Source organism: Rhipicephalus microplus, chromosome 6 (genome assembly GCF_043290135.1).
Source record: "Rhipicephalus microplus isolate Deutch F79 chromosome 6, USDA_Rmic, whole genome shotgun sequence".
In the NCBI taxonomy this organism is placed as follows: Eukaryota; Metazoa; Arthropoda; class Arachnida; order Ixodida; family Ixodidae; genus Rhipicephalus; species Rhipicephalus microplus.
Window position 1 is genome coordinate 195,531,623 of NC_134705.1, and position 22,598 is coordinate 195,554,220.

The 22,598-nt window shown below is 45.9% G+C and overlaps 1 protein-coding gene across 1 annotated transcript in view; it reads left to right on the forward strand.

Moving 5' to 3' along the window:
- Window positions 1–500: 500 nt before the first annotated feature.
- The window catches only part of LOC119166823 (apoptosis-resistant E3 ubiquitin protein ligase 1), an 89,193-nt gene continuing 67,095 nt past the window's right edge, over window positions 501–22,598 (forward strand). The window contains exons 1-3 of the mRNA XM_075867447.1: window positions 501–654; window positions 1,874–2,101; window positions 20,930–21,278. Of these exons, the coding sequence (XP_075723562.1) occupies window positions 639–654; window positions 1,874–2,101; window positions 20,930–21,278 (593 nt within the window). The 5' untranslated portion in view covers window positions 501–638. The remainder of the gene's footprint in view (window positions 655–1,873; window positions 2,102–20,929; window positions 21,279–22,598) is intronic.

Consider the following 22,598-nt stretch of genomic DNA (forward strand, 5'->3'; position numbering starts at 1 on the left):
CGTAAATACATTTATTGTAAATTTACTACTACTGTTTTTTTTGTAAAGTTTAATCAGACAATGATGTGATTGCGAGCCTGCGTCTATTGAGTGCAACGCTAAATCCACCGCGTGCCCCGCCGTAAGTTGCACAAATTTTTTTCTGTGTTTTGAGTGTCTCGTCGTACGCACGTAGGGAACTTTTTTATTCAGAAAGACCGTGCCGGTAGAGCTAATCGCTTCGAAATCAGCCGAATCAATGCCGCAAGCGCCATCGTTTCCACGAGCAAAGTGCCGCATTCAGTTGTCGTGCTGCAGTGTACTCGGCGTGCGCGGTTTAGTGAATGCGCCGTGCTTCGCTGCATCGACAGCAGCAGACGCCTGTGTGTGCGTGTCACAAGACCTTCCCCGCAACAACAGTTGGCTTCGACGAAGCGGAGTGGCTTCTTGGTTTACACGTCGTATCGAGTGTAGCGTCCACGAAAAATGACTCGTCTGGATGCTCTTCGCGACGTTGTAGGGGTTGCGTAGTTTCGCGAGAACGCGCCCTCGGAAGGGAACTGGGCCCCGTGTCGCACCGTCGATCTCCTATGGTTACGCTTCACTGCCTTCGGGCAAATGCGTGCGTGGGAGCTTCCGTCGCCACCGTTTCCTGAGATATGGACGCACAGTCGGGTAAGAGACGCTGCCGCGATGCACCTACAGATCACGCAGCGAGTCACTCGACCAGCGGCTGACGGCGCGTTGCCGTTAAGTCTTGCGATCGACAACGTTTTGAAAATAGCTAAGGGTTTGTTTTCGCGCGATCGGCTCCTGATGAAACAGCTGGCCGGTGTGATCTCCAGGTGTGCTTGAAGAGTTCGTTCAACGCGTTGTCACACAGCAAGGCACGTTGTCTGGCCAGTCGCTTCACAATGCTTTTAAACGGCGCGAAGAAGACGTGACGAAAGCAGGAAGGCATACGTACACACGATGCGTTTCGTTTGTACGTATGAGGCCCTGTTCTCGTCCCGTCCGCTTCGCGCAGTTTTGAAACTTTGTCGAACATTGTCATGGCCGAGAAGACTCGCAGAAGTGTTCAGAAGACCTGCTCATACGCGATCACTCGTTTCTAATAAGCTTTGCAAGCGTTCCCGCTTAGTGAACGCTTGCAAACAGTGAACGCTTATAAACAGGCCTCACTGAGGTGCATACACTTCCGCTGTGGTCAGGACTCGTCAGCGGCGCGGTCGCACGTTACATACGAAGCGAGCAGACCACACACGAGGCAAAGTTTCAATGGTAGAGGCTTTGGCTTGTTGGGAATCCGTTACAGTCGACCTAAAGCATGAGGGTGCAATCACAGGAAAGAAAACTGCGCTCTGCGTTGTCCTACACCATTTTGTAATTGCTGCAGCCAATTCGTGTGCTTATAACCATGCTTGTGTATTCACAGTAAATTGAAAGTTTGAATGATAAACAAAGGCGTCCATACAGCGTGCATGTCCAATCAACCAGTTGCTGTCATAAATCTTGAGCGCCGTTTGGATTATATGCGCTTTTTACCACGGCATACCTCTATGTGGTGGGGCAGCACTTCATAGTCTGCGAACATTACATAACGAGCCAAACTCGTGCACAAAAATGTCTTGCTTGCCATTCTTCCCCGATTAGCTTCCATTGTGCTTCTTGGAAGGAGAGAAGAAAGTGCGCAATAAATCTCTTCAACTCCGCACGTTCTCGATTGATACAAAAGCTTTTCTTGTGGACGTGGATTTGGGAGACGAGAAACTCTGATAGTGAGGTCATTTCGTGATTACTTGCGAAAAGGGTTCAGGGCTTTTTAAACTTTACAAAGCTGTTGCAGGTGTCACGGGAGGCATAAACGCTTAGATCCCACCCATTTGTGTTCCAGGATCGTTGTGGGGCAACGGCGTAACGGTCACGTTCATGTCACATCCGTCCATATGGCTCGCCGCGCGCCTCCCGTCGGCCGTCTTGTGCGCCCTGGCCACGTTCGTGCTGACGTTCCTCGCCATTCGACAGAGCGACGAGTTCATCAAGCAGCAGGACCAGGAGGACGTTTTCAAATGGCTCCACGACGTTGGCTTCGGAGAGCACAAGCAGTTTATGTATGGCCGAGGTGAGGACATACGAAGTGAGGGGAATCATTCGGGTGCTCGTTTCTGTGTTCGACGCGAAAAAAGTGACGTGAACAGACAAACACCAGCCATCGTAGCTTAATGGTAGGGCGTCGAACGTGTAATTCCAAAGTTGGGGATTTGGATCCTGCCAATAGAATGGGTCCCTATTTATCCCCATCACTTACTTTCAGTTCAGGTCATAATTATTGCAGTACCGTTCAAAACAAACCATGTACCCTACGTTTGCTGTGGTGTAGTTGTGTGTTAATTTCATTTTGGTCAAAGACAAGTGCATCAAACTGGTGGAAAACATTTGATAATGATGTAAAAGACGCTGGGGTGAATATGGTTCACTAACGTGCCTCTTTGAGCATGTTGGTAAAACATAATATGAACTAAAAGGGCTCAACAAAAGGGCAGAGGTGGGGCTTGAGACTATAGGTGAGCAAACAACAGTCAGACTCACTCAAATAATCTATTTCGCACTTAACGCTTTAATAGACACAGATCCACCAACATTTTTCTTAGCCGGACCATGTAAATGAATGTTCTTCTGTATAGTACTTTCATTTTCGTTACGTCATTCACATTTGCATGTTGGTAATGGCTATTATTGATAGCCACCGGTTTCTCGAGAGGAAACTTGAATGTTCCGACGAATTTTGTCAGAGATCAGTACTTAGTCAAGAATTATATTTTAGTCAGAAGGTAGTAACTTTTTATTTTTCACTGTGCATAGTGTTTACCTACATAGCTGGTTACTGCCTGTCTTTCTAATGAGAACCACCTGGTACGACTGTCTCGCAGGGGTTATTTACAAACTCTCTGTGGTTTTAGAGTTGCAGCGTATACTTATTTATTGTTCGATTTTAGTGGACTGTAGTTTTTCATAGCACAAACACAAGGATGCGAATATTGTTAGTACCAGTCACGTGAGGTGGCATTGTGTTGTCAGGGTGGATAAGCTGACTCATCGAATGATTGACAACAGAGAGAGATAAAGCTTAAATAGCGGGTACGATTACACACAGCACTAGCCCTGCGTTATCTCGTGTTCTTTTTACGGTCGGGTCATTTCCTCACGACGACAGATTATGATGGCTTGCCAGCAAGCTTACATAGCCACTGTCATCTACTGTGAAAGAGAGCACACGATAATAGATGTCAGCTTGATTACCGACCCATGGTACTCGTGTTGATTGGAAGCTGTTAGAATATAGCAATAAGTTGGGAATGAAACTATGCCCGAGCAAGCCACATTCTTTTCAGTCTTACCTTCTCGCTGACCATTTATACTCTTTAATTTTTTATTATTCTATGTTGCCCGTGGGCTTGGATATAGGTGCACATTAAAAAACCCCGGGCAACCGAAACTCCCAGAACCCCCCTTTACAGTTTCTCTTGTTATCATATATTAGTTTTGGGATGAACGCCGCGATAATTGTAACTTCTATTTTTTGGTGTTTTAACACGCTTCATTAGTGATGGCCTTGACAATGTCAGAGTTACATTTTATGCCCTTTAAGGGATGGTTTTTGTAGGCCTGTTCTCACCAATTTACCTTTTGTAATCTATTATTTTATTACCGAATGATTCCACTGGGCTGCCACTCATTAGCCATGTTTGACGCTTGTGCCTCAGACAGTATCATCTCCATTGTCAGCTTCTTGTATGATTGTGGACAGCTTCTCCCCTATGTGCATGTAGTATTGTAGCGCTTGAATGCCCTCTTCAGTCTCAAAAAAAAAAATTCCTGGTCAATTTGTTTCATACCTCTTTATTTTGCTCTTGAGGGTACAAGAAAATAGAAAAAAATTATTTCAGATGTTCAATAAAAATGAAAACTATTCAATCATTTAATTAAGTTTAAGTAATTAATATTGTTGAATTATGGTAAACAGTGACTAATTGTAGTTTACAATGCAGATCATGTCTGAAAATTTATTACAACCTTATTTATGACTCTTCAGTAGTGTTGTCACTTATGCTGCGTAAGAATAAACTGCTGAAAAATCTTGGAGGACAAGAAAGTTTAGGTTTGCTGGGAAGTGCTATTTTAAGACCTGCCCTGTGTTACAGATGCCCTACATGGAGCACCATCTCTTTTATCTTAAGTAAAGTAAGGCTGTCCACGTAAGAAATTCAAGTTGATGATATAAAAAAAAATATTTGCTTCAATATAAACTGCACTTGCTCGAAACAATGGCCCCAAATGGGGCCACTGTGATTGAAGAGGATACACTGTATATAAGACAATATTTTCAATCAAGGTTGGTCTGTACTATGCTAAATGCTGTGACAGCTAGATAGCATTGTTCGTGCATATACCTCCCCTCCATTCTTACGTGATATATCGCAGGGAGGATGAGGCAGATGAGTGTGGCATCTCTTGTTGATTGCTTTCAGAAGGAAAAAGAAAGCTTTTAATGACACCAAGGGGAAACATCAGGTAGCTCACTCTCGTAATATGTGCAAAACAAAAGTTCACTCTTGTTTGGCCACTGTGAGACCGATTTCAGAGCGATTTGTAGCTTATAGAATTTCCAAGTCAATAAAAATAAACACTTAATTTCAACAAGTGCTAAAGGCAATGTTTTCAGTTTACTTATTTATAAGTTGTTGTCATTTGCAAAAATCAGGACATCTAACAAAGAGCTTTTTTCACGGGGTTCTTTACATGAATTACCAAGACATACTAATTCACTACAAAATAATGTAATACTATGCCAGTTGGAAAACTTGCAGGATTGATGTAGTGCTAAAGACGAAGACTTAAGAAATACAAGACCACTCAGGAGAAGCCTTGTCTCATAATTGAAAGATTTATTTCGAAAAAACAGTACCGAGCAGAGCAGACATGCACATAAAAAAGAAAAACAAATCGTTTAACAACACGTGCGCATCGGTAAGAAATTCAAACATATCTCTTGACATTGCATGTGCCAAGCAGATATGCAAACTTCTTGTCTGTAAAGAAAATGGTCACATGGCTCACGCATCCATCTCCCATTCTTTTAAAATGAAAAGCTTCAATCACTTCACAGGTTAATTACCTACTCTGCCTAGAAAGTACTTTGCATCTGCAGAACACCGGAGAGCAGCCACAGGCATTGTAATGTGATGCTAGATGAGATGTGTTAAAATTTTTCAAGGACTGATTATATGCTCAATTAAGCTAATGTTAATGCATCTGCTGCTTTATCCCAGGTATGATTTGCTGCAAGTGAGAACTCTGTACACGATTCCGCTCTTAAAAGGCACATAAGTGGACACATGTTTAATTTCACAGCCATCAGTTTTCTTTTTGCTACCCTGCATTTTTTAGATGCAAAGCAGTTTTCGCTCGGACCTGTGTCCGTCCTTCCATCACGTGTCCGCTCCCCCACTGTGCATGCACTTTCCCCGCTCTTTTTCCTTCTATGCTCCTCTTCCCTCTCTCTCCCGAGTTGGTGGCAAAGGCAACGAAACGTTTCCTCAGTACACACAATCATTTCGTAGCCATTGATTGTGGGTGTTGTGGCATTTCATGTTTCCGTGAGACAGAGAGCGTCTGCTGTGGTTAGCAGGCTATCACGTTTCACATCTCCGGCGTGTGCGTTGAGGGACTTGCTGTTTAGCAGTGCTATAGTCATGGTCAAAGGCAGCATTAGTCAGGTTGAAATTCTGAATAGTGGTGCACCGGCTTAAAGCAACGTAGACGAGCTTCTGTAAGGGCTGTTCACCATCTTCTCGCCGATTTGCATCCACACATGGTGCCCTTTAGCGGAAGATGATGTAATTTTTTCTGTACAACAGGGCAGATTTCAGATGGCTTTTCTGGAGCAGAAAACACCGTGCTAGTACCATATCTCTTGCCAACATTGCTCGAGCCTTGGAAAGGTGTACGACATATGGTGAAACTGCTGCCCCATCATATTTTTTATTTCGACCACTGGTGTCAGCATGATTTTGATTTTTGACACATTTGAACAGCCTCTCACTGGGAAAAAAACGCCCCCACCTACCGGAAGATAATCGTGGGGAAATGTGAATACACTGCGTAGCGTCCATAACGGCGTTTCGCATGTGAGAACTCAGCGTTAGAAGAATAGTGCACGTGGCGTTTTTCTGTCGCGAGAAACGCGGTATGCGTTTCCAGCTCTAGTAGCTAATTTGCACGGTTACTATGAAGAATACTATGAAGTGAACAAAACAAACAGCGTTCTCGGCATTGGCGTTTCACAGCGGCGTCTCGAGCACACGCTTCGGGATGTCCTTGAGAGGCGCCCAGCCAGCGAACGGTCGAGAGTGAGACGCGAGTGGACGGGAAAGTGGAGCGCAGGGAGGAGAGAGCGCGAACGGCGAGAGAAAGAGTGGCAAGGCACTGCATCTACCCTATCCTGCACTCTCTCGCACCACATGCTCCTAAGGTCCCTAGATGAAACAAGGTAGCGTCACTCATTGTTCTCGAGCCGTCCGCCTCCCTCTCTCGATTACTCCTCTTTTTTCTCTGCCATCCGCGTCTGTAATTGGTGCATTACTTGCACATGATCTTGCAAATGGCTGGTGGTGTTATTTATTATTATGCAAAAGGTTCAAAACGAGTACGCATGCGCATATGGCTCCAGCCGGATTCTCGCCGTGACCAAAGACAAAATCGTAGCTAGAACATAAACTGAAGAGGAGGAGCGTTTCGGTGTGCGCTAAGTCGACCAAGATTGTTTCGCCATGCTCGTTCAATGCAACATCTGCGTTTTTCAGCAATGCTGCGTTGCCGTAAACAACAGAAAATGGTTTCGCTCTCTTCAACTTACCTCGTGCTTTCCGAGATGAAGCGCACCATGAAGTGCAACTATGAACCATTTCACGCGAATGCTTTCGTGTAACTCCGTCAACGAATGTCGACGCGGATCTGCGAAGCGAGTTCACTTGTCGGTTTTTATTGAAACGCCAGGCGCGCGTCTAATGCGTGTCTAGTGCATGCCAGTTCGTACAAATACATGTGGGTATGCACGTATACAGAACAGCTGTAGGTTGTAATCAACGCATCTTCAGAAACATTTCACTCTTGAACAGTTCCCGCTTGAGCCGAAACGCGCTGCTTCGAGACACCTCACCAGTAGAACTCTCACTTTTCAGGAAGTTCCCAGCACTGGATCAGAATCACTTGGCATCACGATTGTCCAAATGGGCACATTTAAAAAAAAAAAAAAAAATGTCATTGCAGTGCTGCTGGACGAGTGTTCGTACCAGTCTGGTCGTAGTTTTTTTTCTTGCGTGTGCACAAGCCGGTTGTAATCAATCGTCACAACGTCACGCCCTGTGGCCACTTACAGGATCCAGCAAGAAGCACGTTCACTGTGTCACAGCACGAACAAAACACAATCGGAGAAGTGGACTAGTTAGAACTGGACGAAATACCGCGGCTGTGGAACTAAAATGTATTATGCGAGACGCCATGGCTAGTGGTGTAAAGTATAGAACTGCCCAACGTTGCCGGTTGAGTAACGCACATCCCGCTTGCTCTTGTGTTGTGCCGTTTATGTTCATAAAGGTAACTGTTTATTCTACGTCTTATTTCGTTCCATTTTGTTTCATTTACATCTATTCACCGTAGCAACAGAACCCAAACATTCGCTTTTGGATGAAAGTTTTGAACCTTTTAGGGGGCGCTTCAGGCAAATAAGCGAGGAGGAAAAGGGAGGGTGTCGCTACCTTGGAAACTTGTTTCATCTAGGGACCTTACATGCTCCAGCTGCTAGGGGCGAGGATAAGCGTCCGTGTTGTTGGTCCGCATCTGTTGCAATGGCAGAGGGTGGTGGACGGATCCCGACGGACGCCTGACATAGCCCGACTAAAAATGCATTCGCATTAAAAAAGAAAGACAGCCCAGGGAAACCTGCAGTATTAGGCGTAACTCGCTTATAGTTAAACACGTCAGTAACTATAGCGTAGTGCACGGATTTTGTCCACTTCAGACAAAGGTCGCCTGACTAACGCGGCGGTTACGTGCGAGTTGAAATCAATGAAAAGTGCGTTGACGTTCAATATTCATCGCATTGAATTCTGTCCTCTTCAAGCTTACTTTCTGTTGCAAAGCCGATGCGAATAAGTCATCGCCCGCTCGCGCCATCTCCAATCGTTTATGCGGAGCTGGCTTCACGCCGTAGCGTTCGTGTCGTGCGAGGAAGCCGATTGTCTGAAAAGAAAAAAAGGTTCTGAAGATTTTCTTGCCGGCAAAATAAGGACGAGTGAAGCTAGTTGCGTGCCTGCATGCCGTGTTATACTATCTTTATTTATTTATTCGTCAATTTTATTTATCTATTTGTTTCGTTTGTTCATTTCTTTCTATCCTTTTATTCCATTAATTTATTACTTCATTGTTATTCTTTTCTTTATTGATTTGTATCTTCTTTTCCTCTTTGTATTTTTCGTTTCTTTGTTTTTATCTCACTTGCACAGTGTCCTAACTTCTCCCTCCATGCCGGGAGCTTAACCTGCATTTACGTGCTTAGCAGGGCAGCATCCGGGCAACAACGAAATATAGCGACGTGAAAGACTAGATTGCCGTATCGGGAACCGCCGATCGCCGACAAGCTGACGATTGAGAGAAAGAGAGCCCCAGCTATCGGAAAACGGCGCATACAAACACGAATGTGACCGGCGCACCATACGGCATAGGCGTAGCCAATAGGGTTCAGGAGAATCCAACCCCCCCCCCCCCCCCTTCCTCGGACATGTTTAGTTTTGCTTGCCTCTATATACTCGCACTCATACAAACGCACGCACTAATATGTTTAAAATAACAGTATCATTCCATATCCATGTTGTATTATGAGAGAACAGATGCCCTGATACAGATTTCCAAAGCTTCTAAACTTCTTTGAGAAAACCCGAAATTATTATCGAATGTATCAGTAAAAACATGGAGACATTTTTTTGTGTGTCTCTGGAACAGTTTCCACCAACGAAAAATTGTACGTTTATTGATCATCAATTAATGCGCGTTTAGAATTCTACTGTAATCATCCTATTGCAAAATGTTAGTAATATATTCGCCGTTTTTCTGTTATTTCAGAAGTATAGCATGCGATTTTGTATTTTTATGTGCGTACCAAGTATGTTTATTTTTTTGTTAACACAACAACAAAAAAACACACAAAATGCACAACTTAGCGGTATTTGTTGGCACAAATGCGCGTATTGGACGTTTTTATTTGTACACCCCATCCACTGTCGTGCTGTATGCCTTTTAAAAAAGGGGGGGGGGGCGAATATCTTACAAGTTAACAGTGCTTCACATTTCGTTCGGTGCTCCTTCATTTTTTGTGGTGTACGTCATGAAAAATGGAGCAAAACTGAATTGAAGCATGGCTTCCGAGATGATGGGAACACACGGCGTGCCTGCGATCTCGGAGGCCACGAATAAAGTGTGGCTGACCCCTCCCTCCCCCTCCGCCGAAAAAATTCTGGCTACGCCCCTGCCGGAGAAGGCTGAAATTAGGCTCGCAGGTGCGTTTTTCTTTTTCTTTTTTTTTTGCTGGGTTCATGTGCGGCGTCAACGACACTTATGAGGCAATACAAGCTTTGCTTTAGTGGCGTAACTAGTTATAGCTCTGAAGGACGATTGCAAGGGCGCCGCGTTTGCGGCAAGTTATCGATTCGACCACTCTAATTTGTTCAGATTTACATCGTGATTATTGGAATTACAGTGTAATTGGAATGTAACGTCGCATTCACTTTCCCGGGCTTTCTTGTCTGTCAGTTCTAATTCTATAGCTATACTTCTAAGCTTTCGGGGGCATATCGAAGATCGAGAGATCGATCGCAGTTAAAAGGGCGGAAAGAGAATAAAGACTTCGATTACTTTCTTCGCAGAGTTAATGGATCTTGCAAAAAAGAAAAAAAAAGGAAGATTGGCGATTACGTATACACATCGCCGGGGTCGGGCCGCAGTTTCGCATTCACGGCCGCGTACACATGGAACGAATGGGTCGCTCATTTCCGGTCGTTAAGTAAAAGGACGTGACCATTCGCTAAATTTCTTCTCTCTCATTTTTTTTTGAAAGGTCATTTATCTATTTTTCAGCAGTTAGCCCGTTCTGTATGCACTGCGAGTCGTCTTCAAATGTCGGCGGCCTGTGCGCTTCCATTGTACCGTCAAAAGAGAGGTCAGTGCCCTCAAGAGACCCTTCCATTCATCTTGTCTTTTTTCCCTGTGTTCTACATTGAGCCGAAGTATATTATTATTAAACCCCCCCACCTCCACCCCCAGCCGCTATTCTCAACTCATTGTATCCTTCCCCTCTCTTCTTTTCGGCGGAGATTATTCAGCCGCATTTGCAGTCGATTTTATTTCGTCGTTTTTTTTTCTGTCATATTTTTGGCGCCAGAGTGCCCCAGTTCAGATTTGCGGGCCGCCTCATTGACTTTCAGTATGCGTTCCCGCGGCCAGGTGGTGGTAGATCAACAGAAACCTCGCCACAAAGTCAACAAGCTCGTGTTTCTCTTCTTTTTTTTCTTCTTTGACGCAAAGAAGTTTGCAAAAGGCAGTACATAATGTTAACGGGACCTCGGCGATAACTTTTTTCGTACGATAAACGCTGCGCACATGACAAAATAGCAAGTTTGATGCGCAGATAGACAGTATAGTGATCAGTCAAATGGTACACGTTCGCGTAGTTGTTTCACAGCGGTGTGGAGGCTCTGTGAAATTCGCATAAAAGAGCGACTCAGCCTTACCACTAAAGTAAGCGTGCGCCTAAGCACAAGGAAGGACGAACATGACTTGCATACCTGTGTGCGGGGGTCTCCTCAATGAGCCACGCTCTAGAAACGTGCGGTGACAGTATACAGACGCAGTCGAACCAGACCGAACAAAGACATTCAGTGAACTACTTTACATCGAGGATATTTTCAGCCGAACGAAAAACGTCACTAGTGGTCAACACGCCCAACACAACCTTATTCCCGGTACGGCACTCAAAAGAAAACATGACAAAAACAAACGAAAAACGCGAAGGCGGCGTTGCAGGTGTTCGACTCGCCGCTAGGGACCCACGAGACACGACCCGCATTTTCCGCATCCCGCGGGACCCGAGTCAGGACGCCATCCGCCACACGCCAAATCCTATCGGTGCAGCCACCTATATCCTCGCCGCAGGGTGGCGCTGCCAGCGATACCGCGCCAACCATAATGATGATTTTATATATATATATATATATATATATATATATATATATATATATATATATATATATATATATATATATATATATATATATATATATATAGATTCTTGTTAATTTACGGATAGTATACTGTAACATGTTTGAGACATTGCAGGAATGGTTACAAGAAACGAACGAAAGAACAGCATTAAAAAATGAAAAATATCAAATTACACTATTGGACACTTGTTTTATAAGTTGCGCGTGTGGTAGTCGTCTCGAAGAACTTTCCAGATTATTCCAAATGTCAGCTGTGCACGGGGTGTGATAAACGCGCCTAATGATGTGATATGATAAACGCGTGCCAGCACAGCGCCACCTCTCGCTCGGTGGTTAAACTTAAATGCGGCCCGTCCGCCAGACACGCGCGTGTCTCGAGGCGCGAACGACTTTGAAGGGGGAGCAATACCTCCCCACTAATGGAGTCTCGCTAATAATTATGCACGATGCTTCACGAATCGCATACTAAAATTTTTAGAACCTGTAAGGTACGAGTGGAGTTAAGCCCCGCCGCGGTGGTCTAGTGACTAAGGCACTCGGCTGCTGACCCGTAGGACGGGGGTTCGAATCCCGGCTGTGGCGGCTGCATTTCCGATGGAGGCGGAAATGTTGTAGGCCCGTGTGCTCAGATTTGGGTGCACGTGAAAGAACCCCAGGTGGTCGAAATTTCCGGAGCCCTCCACTACGGCGTCTCTCATAATCATAAGGTGGTTTTGGGACGTTAAACCCCACATATCAATCAATCAATCAATCAATCAACGAGTGGAGTTAAAGATATTTGTCGCAACAATTCAAACGCCCTCTTTCTCCTCCCGTGCAGGCGAGCGCGCCGAAAGCTATATACAAAAGGGGGGAGGTCCGCCCCTTCTTTGACCCCCTTTTCATCCTCCCCCCCCCTTTCGCGTCATTTGTAGGGAAAAGAGGGAGCGATTCGTAGCCGACATTGAGAGTTAATTTCAAGCCAGGCATGCAACGCTATGATGTTTGGCTCGCGTTTTCTCGGTAGACACGATTACCCCACGGGAGCGCTTTCTGACCCCGCTCAAGAAGTGTTGCAGAGGGCCCCTCTGAAGCTGTTGAATTCGCCGCTTTCGAATACGGTCACAGCACTCTCAAACGATCACCCGATAGTGTACACCGTAAGACACGCATGCGTGGCTGTGCGGACTTTGCATGGTTGCTTGATTGACGCCAACGTGGCTGCTTGGACGAGTTGGTACGACATAATTCACATAAAAAACAGCGCCAATAACGAGGGACAAGAAGAGGATTGATTGACGCGTTGTACCAGCCCTCCATGGTACACTCTTAAATTAAAAGTTCTGTGGAGGAACTGCGCAGTTACACCCGAAGAGGGCTTTTTGCTCCTCCTAAAGACGGGGATGCGCGCAAAAAATTGCACGCGCCACGGCAAGGAGGGCCATTTTCCTCCTCGTGGAGTACAGCGCCCGTTTTTTTTTTTTTTTTTTTTTTGGAGTCACTGCAGGAATGTTCGCGCCGTGTGCAAATGACCCATCGGTGCTTACACAAGCATGTTTCCTTTTAGCCGGTGTCGTATGCGGTGTAGTGGTTAGTCTACGCGCATGCTGACTGAGTGGTCGGGAGTTCGAATCCCGTGTGCTGCCTGCTAATTTTCCGAAATTTATTACTGAATGCGATTCTTCCACGTCGATCGTACATCAAATCAAATGTCAGCACGCACTTCGAAAGACTGGTTAAGCCAACCAAAAACCAGATTTTTCTTTTGCTAACTGTTCCTCCTTTAGGGAGCAACCGCGAGAGCGTGGTTACTCCTTCACAGTTACTCCGAAAATGGTGTAATGTGTGGGGGAAGTTAGTTATTCTTCTAAATGAGCAACCTAGATACCCTTTTTCCTCCTTTACTTCTTATAGAGTGTATGGATTGTCACCTATAAGGTGTAGCGGTGCTATAAGCTCGAGGAGGACGCGTGTTCGATTCCCGAAGCCACTGTTCCGCATTTCGTTTGGGGCGGGAGGGTCGGGGGGCAAATGTAATAATAATAATAATAATAATAATAATAATAATAATAATAATAATAATAATAATAATAATAATAATAATAATAATGTCATCTTGGTTTTAACGCCTGAGAACTACGATATGGTTATGAGAGGTTTTAGTGGAGAGCTCTGGAAATTTCGACCGCCTGGGGTTCGTTAACGTGCACCTAAATCTAAGTACACGGTTGTTCTAAAACATTTTCGACTCCATCAAAAATGCAGCAGCCGGTGCCGGGATTCGATCCTGTGACTTGCGGGTCAGCGGCCGAGTACCTTAGCCACTATAGACCACAGCGGCGGGGCAAAAAATATACTTACCTAAAAAGGGGGCACTCCCGTAGGGCCCTGTGGCCGAGCTACTGCGCTGCTTTCAGCGCCACGATTGAGCGGCTGGTGAGAACCGATAAACTTTGCTTTAATCGGCAAATATGAAGTACATCTTTTATAGAGGGGGGGGGGGGCGTGGACTTAGCATACCATGTTTCAGCCAATTTCGCGGATCCAGCGTGGCCTGAATACGAATAAAACAATTTGAAATCCGTGGCCTCACCGTGAGGAGATTCTGGCGCGAAATTAAGTACGAAACTGTCACCAGTCCTGTTAATTAGGGAGGCGATCGCCGGGCTAATTCCAAGGGCCGAGGTATCGGCCCCCCGAACCGCACCACGAAAGCGTGGACAATTTAGAAATGGTCCTTTTTGGCGCGCCAGCGGACGCCGGCTGTGGCCCAAAGAACAAGTCAGAGCCGAGAGTTGATAAACCAACAAAATTATATTCTCAATAATGGCAGATCAGAAAAAAAATACACAAATATGCTCACTCCACAATAGCTGAGTACAATATGTCACCGATCAAACAAGGTACTACACAGTACAATTAGCCACACTCGAACAACGGACACAGACAACAGTACACACTACAATGCAGTCGCATGCATTGAACAACCAAGACACTTAAAGACTAAAGAGATAGAAAACCTATTCAGTCCAAAGTCCTTGGAACAAAAGTCTGAATGATACTCTTCCGAGAATCACTCACTCAAAGTCCAGCGTTGTTGCCGTTCCGCTGCCCCGAAGTTTCTCTTCCAGGAAACCTCGTGTCTTCAATTGGCCACTCTCCAAGCTTCAAACTTCTTCGCCGGAAACACGTCGGCTTCACACACGCAGCTGTTGCCACGCGTCTTCGCTCGATAGCGGTAGACACACGCTCTTGCCTGTAGCTCGAGCCTTCACCCCTCAGGTGGAAATCCTCTTCTTCTCCTGCTTTGTCGCTACGGACAAAACCTTCGCCGACTACACGGCGGAATCCCTACGCGCTCTGGCGCTAACTTCCGTCTTCTCCTGCTCTCTCGTCTCGGCTGCTCGATTAAATACCTTCCGCGCGACATTCCAGAAAGTTCTCATCATTTCGTTGGCGCGATGCGCAGCGGAGGCTGGGGGAAGGCGCGAGACTGTACGGGGGCCGTCCCCGACAGATGACTCAACCCGGCATGATCACGCCTATTTCCTTCTAGAAATTTCCAGTGCTTGCTCGGCCGCCGTTGTGGGGTGAGGAGGTTCATCGGCGAAGCCACGCTTCCGAGGGGAGAGCGTCGCGCGCCCGGGGAGCCTTGGATGCTTGTTATCTCTTTTCTTTTTTTTTCGTTGACCTCGCCGCGTCCCTCCCGCGCGTTATCGCAAACAGTTGGCGGCGCGCCCATTTTGAGCGCTCGTTCTGTGACAGAAACTTTGACCTCAATATTATTTTCAATGAATGGGCCTATGGTGGTGATATTAATGACGTTAGTGCTTTCAGAGTGTAATAATTTCTCAGTCTAAACTCGTTCGTTGTTTCACTTTAACGTCCATTTAATTAACATTGCTGTGGTCTCAGCGGAGGACCACTAATGCGCGTCGTCACAGCATTCGCGGGCACTGACATTCGGCACGAGATAATGTCCACTTCAAGGCGTTATAATTGACGGTAGCGCAGGTTACGCACACGGATAAAGAAAAGGCACATTCGAAACTCCACAGCTATGCACACGTGACGTATACGACGTTCTGAGAGTACGGTATACGTGCGGGATCAGCGGGAAATGAAACTGTTGCTGAAAGGTAGCGTTGTGTTGTGTTGATTGCGTTTTAAAGACGATAGTCTTCAAGCGCAAAAATTTCGGTCTGTCTGTACATTTGTCTGTTTGTCCGCCGCAATAATGCTCCGAATGATGCACCATATGGAGCGCCCACCAATATTGCTCAAGTTTTAGCGTTCATACTTGTGCGATTGTCAATTAAAAAAAGCATATATTGCGCATATCTGAGGCACCATAACAACACGTCAATGTTCTGTATGAGTGGCTTTATACTAGAGAAGGCATGCATGAGTAATTCTAAGGGCCGCACCGTTTATGAAGCTGCGCTGACATTGCAACGCGATGCTCGAAAAGGCAAGTGTTTCTAACGCTTTGCTAAGACGACACGGTGGTTGCACCTGCCCGTCGCTTTGCGTTCTACACTTTATCGCCTCTAAGACATGCGCGCACGCCTTCCTTCGTTTTCGAAGATAACTGCCAGATAGCGCTCGTGTCTAACGTGCATCGGTACGCTCGTTCGCCTTCGCTGCACGGATCGAGGCACGTTAACGCGGCGGCGCCTCCAGAATACGATTCACCGATTTTTTTTTTTTTTTTTGCGCAGAACATCAAATAAACGTTTTGTTCACTATTTCCAGACGCAAGGGTGTCGTCTTTCAACGACATTTGCAGTGAAACATGCAGATACGGGGCCAATTCTTTCTTTTGCGCTTCTCCTTAGCCTGCGGTGCCATGAGTTATCACGCTGCCATATCATCGCCACCCTCAACCATGCCAATCCCTCAACCGCTAAAATCGCCGCCCTCAACCACGCCAATGCGGTTAGAAATGACAGTCGTGGTGCGGCCAGCAGTTGCATCGAAATATCGTTTGTCCCTACTTCACCTGCGAGCGTGTTCTCCCAAACAAAGATATCGACCGTGTTTTGGAAGTATCGCGTTTGTTTCTTTATTTTTTCTCGCTCACATGTAACGTCTTTCTCCGAAGAACGACTAAAGTACCGACAGAACAAGCAGCGGCAAAGGCACGCTAATCATTTAAGAAGTAGTGTGTAGAAGTCGGAACTTTCTGTGTGGCGAGCGCGACTGTCTGGAGTTTCGTTCGAATCCGACTGCGTCTGTACGTGGGCGCCAGAACGCTTCGATCGTTCGTTTTGTGCGTTCGGTGTCGTTCTGGGTGGGAGTTTGGCGGTGCTTATGCAAAAAAAAAAAATAAAATAAAAGAAGGAACGGGAGGAAAGAATAAAAGCCATTTTCAGACTTTTGTCCCTCGCACTTTTTTTTTTTTGTAATGGTCAGTCCCTCTGTTCCTCGCTCACACATGTAGAATTTGCTCGTTTCTTCGATTTTTCGTTTATTCCGGCATTTTTTTGTGTGTGTCTTGCTGCCCATGCAGCAGTGAAGTTTGTTTGTTTGTTTCTTTCTTTCTTTCGCCTTTTTTTCTCCTATTTTAATTTCATTCTTTGCCTCTCTATGTATATATCTCTCTGTTTCATTCATTCCTTTTCGATTTCTTTCTTTCTTTACTTTTCTATTCGTCAATTGCATATCTACCGTACAAACACCCTCCCCTCCGTTCGACAGTTCTCGCAGGCTCTCACGGCGTTCAGCTTTTAGCCAAACCGGGACGTATGCCTCCCCGTATGCCACGTCCAGACCCCGCCCACTTCAAAAGGAACCCCGACCGACGTTGTTATGTTTCTTTTTTTTGCTTTCTCTGCTTTTATTTCCTTATTTCGATCTTGTTTCCTCCTTTCCCCTCCGCGTCTGGATACCCCACCCTATTTTCGAACAGTATTTTGGAGCCTGCGGCGTATTTAATTCAATTGAATTAGTTTATGTACTTGCGAAGCACCTCTTTCACCTACACACGTGTACACACTACACAATGACCAAAAAGTGTTTGTTAAGCAGGTATTTCGTGATTCATGTATTCACGTATTTCGTGATTCGGTTTTGTTTTTCTTTGTCTTTCCTTCCTTCTCTCCCTCGTTCAGTATGCCTAGGTCTTGGTAATGGTGTGTGTGTGAAAAAAAAATAAAAGCTTGGCTGAACAAAAGTAAAAAAAAAATGGGGGGGGGGTATAGACCCGTGTGTCATTTACCATGCGTCATTAAATGTGAGAGAACACAAGCAAGTCTGAATAAAGAAAGAAAGAAAGAAAAAGAGAGAAAGAAAGAAAGAGAGAAAAAAGAAAGAAAGAAGCGGCATGGTATATCGTTCGAAGTGTTCGTTGGGGCCCCAGACGACCGCACACTGCCTTTTTTCTTCGTTTTTCCGTAAAGCTGGCTTTTTCTGTAACTGCCCTTGTGTAGGAGAAGCACGCTTTAAAGGCGGCCCTTCCGCTCGTTCAGACCGCTGGTCGCGTATTGTTGATCCTTGTTTAGGTGTCCCGTTTCTGGTAAAGCTTCAATTTAAGTTAATTCACTTATTTCATGAAGTATTATCTTTTTCATTTTGCAGTGTTTTTTATTTTTTCTTTCTTTTTTATCACGTGGAAAAAAAGGGGGAGGGGGGCTTTTTGAGAAAAAGAATTTTTTCCACTAGCCAAGATAAAGGAAAAAAGAATTGGTTTGCCAAATGACCTCTTCTTTCAATCTTTAGTTGTTTCCATGACGAGTTCCTCTGGCCTCTATAAAAAAAAAGGGGGGAGGAGGAGGGGTGCGTCGGTAATTTTACATATATTTTCCATGACTTGACACGACGTACGTCTTGTTCGTCTGGTTCACGTTTGTCGAGCGGCAATAAATCGAATCTTGGCGCTATTTCTTATTTTGTCGTCCTTCCTACTTTAACTAGATTGCCGATCGTCTCACACGACGGCCGCCGTGATGCCTTAAACGTTATTTTTTTTTCTTTGGCCATTTCAGGCTTGAATTTACGCGCAAGGGGAGAACATTTTCGCGAGGTTGTTGAAGTTTTTTTTTTTTATTTCGCTGTTCTGTTACATTCGAAGCTTCTTCACTCTACTTGTCGGTATCCCGTGGGCATCCAGTTTCTCGTCTCTCTTTCTTTGTTTTATCGTGTTAGATTTCGTGATCGTTGTTAAGCCAAGTGTAAAGCGAATTACACGAAACAATTGAGCAGACAACAAAAAAAGGAAACGTGAGACTAATGTTGCTCTGCTGGTTTTGCAGTTGTGTTTGATCCTGCGACTTCCATTACTGACCCCCCCCCCCCCCCCCCTTTGATTGCTGCGAAAACGACACCCCTGAGAATCGATATGGGCATCGCTTTGCCTCCTCCTACAGTTTCGTAGTCCCTTCTTTGAGTGGTACGAAACAGAAAGTACCTTAAATAAATAATGGAAAACCAGCACTGGTAGCTGCTTCGCTGTAGTCGTTGGAAGTGCGGTTGTGTCAGCGAGCGAGTCCCTGACGCTTTTCGTTCCCGCTGCGACCCGCGCCATTTTAGAATCGCACTGAGCATCGTTAAGGACGTTCAGACGAACTCTGCTGCAGATCGACGAAGGGAATGCTAATGACGGGGAGAAGCAGGGCGCATCGGATCGTGATTCGCGGCCTTCTGTATTGTTCTGGTTAGCGGCTTTTTGTTTTATTCTTGGTAACCTTTTGTTCTCTCATACGCTTTGATTGATCGGTGGTTAAACGTCCGGAGTTTCTTACGGTGTTGAGCCCTTTTATTTTGTTTGTCTTTCAAAACCACATGCGTGCAATGTACGCTCTGTAGGCTTTATTGCGCACAGATGTTTAGCACCTGCGCTTCGACTGGGGGACTACGACGAGCCCTGGACAACTGCGGTTTTCGTGCGAACCCCTAATTTGCCGCGAAAACCGAGAGGCGGCGAAGCCGTAAGCGCGCGGGTGTACGTGATTGGATTGCTAGGTCACGTGACGTCATAAATGCGCCTTTGGATATGAAGTTCACGCGCTTGCGCGTTTAGAGCACCATCATCATAATCCAGAGCATCATAGTCATCATCATCATGATTTCGTTTTGTTAATTTTCTGAAACACTTTCCTATAGACTGTAATTCTTCTTCTTCTTCTTCTACTACTACTACTACTACTACTACTACTACTACTACTACTACTACTACTACTACTACAACAACAACAACAACAACAACAACAACAACAACAACAACAACAACAACTACTACTACTACTACTACTACTACTACTACTACTACTACTACTACTACTACTACTACTACTACTACTACTACTACTACTACTACAACTACTACTACTACTACTGCCACCACTGCCATGTATGTATATATATATATCTACCTTTCTCTCTCTCTGAGAGAGAAAGAGAGAGATAATAGCTCTGTTTGTCTTGTATTCTGAAGAATATGCAAGAAAGTAGGAATGATGCTACCGTCGTGTGGAATATGTCTGTAGTTTGGAAATGATGAGAAACCCTCGCAACACACGGTATGAACGAGCTGAGCTTTCTTAAGTCGTTGTTTGACCTCTTCAGGGCGGCAAGCTTCAGGTTTCCTTTCATGCTTCCATCCTTCCCGGAACTTCTGCCCTGTAAGTTGGAAAAAAGTTGTATGAGAGAGAAACGATAGCGAACGGTACAAAAAAAAAAAAAAAAACTTGTGGGACGGCGTCTGGTCGCTATGCGAACCGTGCTCTGGAGTCGGCACTGCCTATATAGTCAGCGCACTGTCTCTTTGCCGCAGTTTAACTACGAAGCGACACGGCAGGTTACCCACGAATCCTCGATGAGAAGGTTCAACTGCCGCCTGAAGCGCTCGCAATTGAACAGTGCGCGCTTCGCTGGCACCGATGTTTGTCCTTCTCTGTGAAATTGGCACCCTTGACGGAAGGCAAGTCTGGTAAATTAGAAGAAAACACGTGTAGGGGGGGGGGGGGGCTACGTTGGCTTCATTGCGCAAAAACCGTCTCCTAGTAATCCACAGTTATCCGGAGTGTTGCTTCTCTAGTTACGCGCGCTAGTTATTATTTTTTTTTGGTATTATTAGTAAGTGCTAGATTTACTGAAGACAGTATTTCGCCACCGAAAACGCTGGCTTCAATGACACTCTTGGATGGACCATTGATTGATCTATTGATCACTCTATCAATCAATGAATCACACTTACTGCAAGATTAATGACAAATTTTGCGTTTGGGAACGGTGGATCCCGTGACATTCATTGTTATAAACTCGTGGACCTATCTATCTATCTATCTATCTATCTATCTATCTATCTATCTATCTATCTATCTATCTATCTATCTATCTATCTATCTATCTATCTATCTATCTATCTATCTATCTATCTATCTATCTATCTATCTATCTATCTATCAATCAATCAATCAAGTTGCGAGCTCAGCGTTCGCGTCATTTTCTTCTGGCCGTTTTGTAACTGCGTTGCGATCTAAACTATCCTACGACAATGAATCAACTCAATCAATCGGTCACACTCATCTGCGATCGGGCGCGTACGAAGACTCCGCGCCCCTTTCGCGTGAAGTGTTTGCGGAGTTCCCGACTATCCGAACTCACACTCTCTCCCCCTTTTCTTTTACTCTTCGCAGGTTGTGACTCGCTCGCCTCCTGCTGCGACTTACTGCTCTCTCCTCTTCCCAACCTCTCCACCTCCCCCGGAGTCTCCCCTCTCCCGTCCTCCTCCTCTTCCTCAACCGGCGTCGGCGAACTGTACGAAGCGCTGCGGCCCCACGCCCGGCGCCTGCGGTCGAGGCTAGTGCTGGAGCGCTGGCTGCGCGACCACCGCCTGCCGCCGCTGTCCGTCGCGGCCCGCTCTGCGAGCGGCGACCGGTCTCGTCCGGGCGTCGCCGATCCCGAGGTCTGCGACGCGACCGGCGGCCAGCGGTCCGCCGATTCGCAGCCGTCCTTCTTCTTCGGCTGGCCCAACCTGGGATACGGGTGAGTGGCCGGAGGGGCACTTGCCGATTTTTGCGTGCCAGCACGTGCGTTGTTTATTTATTTATTTATTTATTTAAACATACTGCCAATCCCTCGCGGGATTCTCGCAGGGAGGGCATAGACGCATTACATGTCAGAGATTTTCAAAAGATGTGGAGTTACACAGTCGGTGGAGTGTAGTACGCATTATGCATTCTTCATTGAATAAGTATGAACAAGGAACGCATACATTTTACAAAAGTGACATACTGTACAGGTACAGGACATGCATAGAAGCCGGTTCTGGCGTTTGAAGGAAGGAAAACAAGAGAGAGAGAGAGAGAAATGAAATGCATGGATCTTAACCTGTTTAGCACAACCGATGTGCTACCCTTGCACAGGGCAAACGGGTGGGAGAGATATAAAGGAGAGTATCGAAAGGGATGGGGGAGCACACACACTGACACAACGGTACAGAGCAGAGCTGCGGTGTTGTGCGGTGTGCGGCTTCGCTGTGAGTCATGGAGCGAACCGGTGTTAAGGATATCACAATTGAAATCAAGAAGAAGAAATGGACATGAGCCGGGCCCGTAGCGCGTCGGCAGGATAACCGGTGGTCATTAAGGGTAACTGACTGGATTCCCAGGAAAGACAAACGCACGAAGGGGAGACAGAAAGTTAGGTGGCCTCATGAGAATAAAAAGTTCGCAAGTATAACGCGGCAACGGGACGCACAAGACCGGGTTGACTAACGGATCATGGGAGAGCTCTTTGCCCTGCAGCGGGCGTAGTCAGGCTGATGATGATAATGTATCCGCCTCTGGTGGCTGGCTGCTTGTTTGATGGGGCCTATGTGCGGCGAGCGGGATAAACGTTTTTAGGTCGAGCACAATAAGCCCCCCCCCCCCCCCCCCCCTCGAGATACTTTTAGCTGTCTGGAGCATGTAGGTTATTCTTTTGTTTTGGGCCACAGAGGGACGATGTAGCACACGCGGGAGACACGTGCAGGACGTAGACGGCAGAGTTGCGCACAATTGACGTCATCATCAACCTGACTACGCACACTGTACTGCCAGGGCCTCATCCCATGTTTTACCGACCGACTCCGCCTTGTACTTGTTAAGGCCACGTTATATATACCCGCACACTTATCATTTTTTTTTCTGCCCACCAAGCTTTTTGCCTCCCCCTCGTGCAATCGCCCTCTCTTCGAACCCTGCTTGTTATTCTTAACCCTGTAGTGCCTGAATTATGAAACCGCCGAAGAAAAAAACAATAAATGGTTTTCACTTTCAGCTCTTAATAGCAACTTTTAATTGATTCCGTATTTGAGTAGTCTAA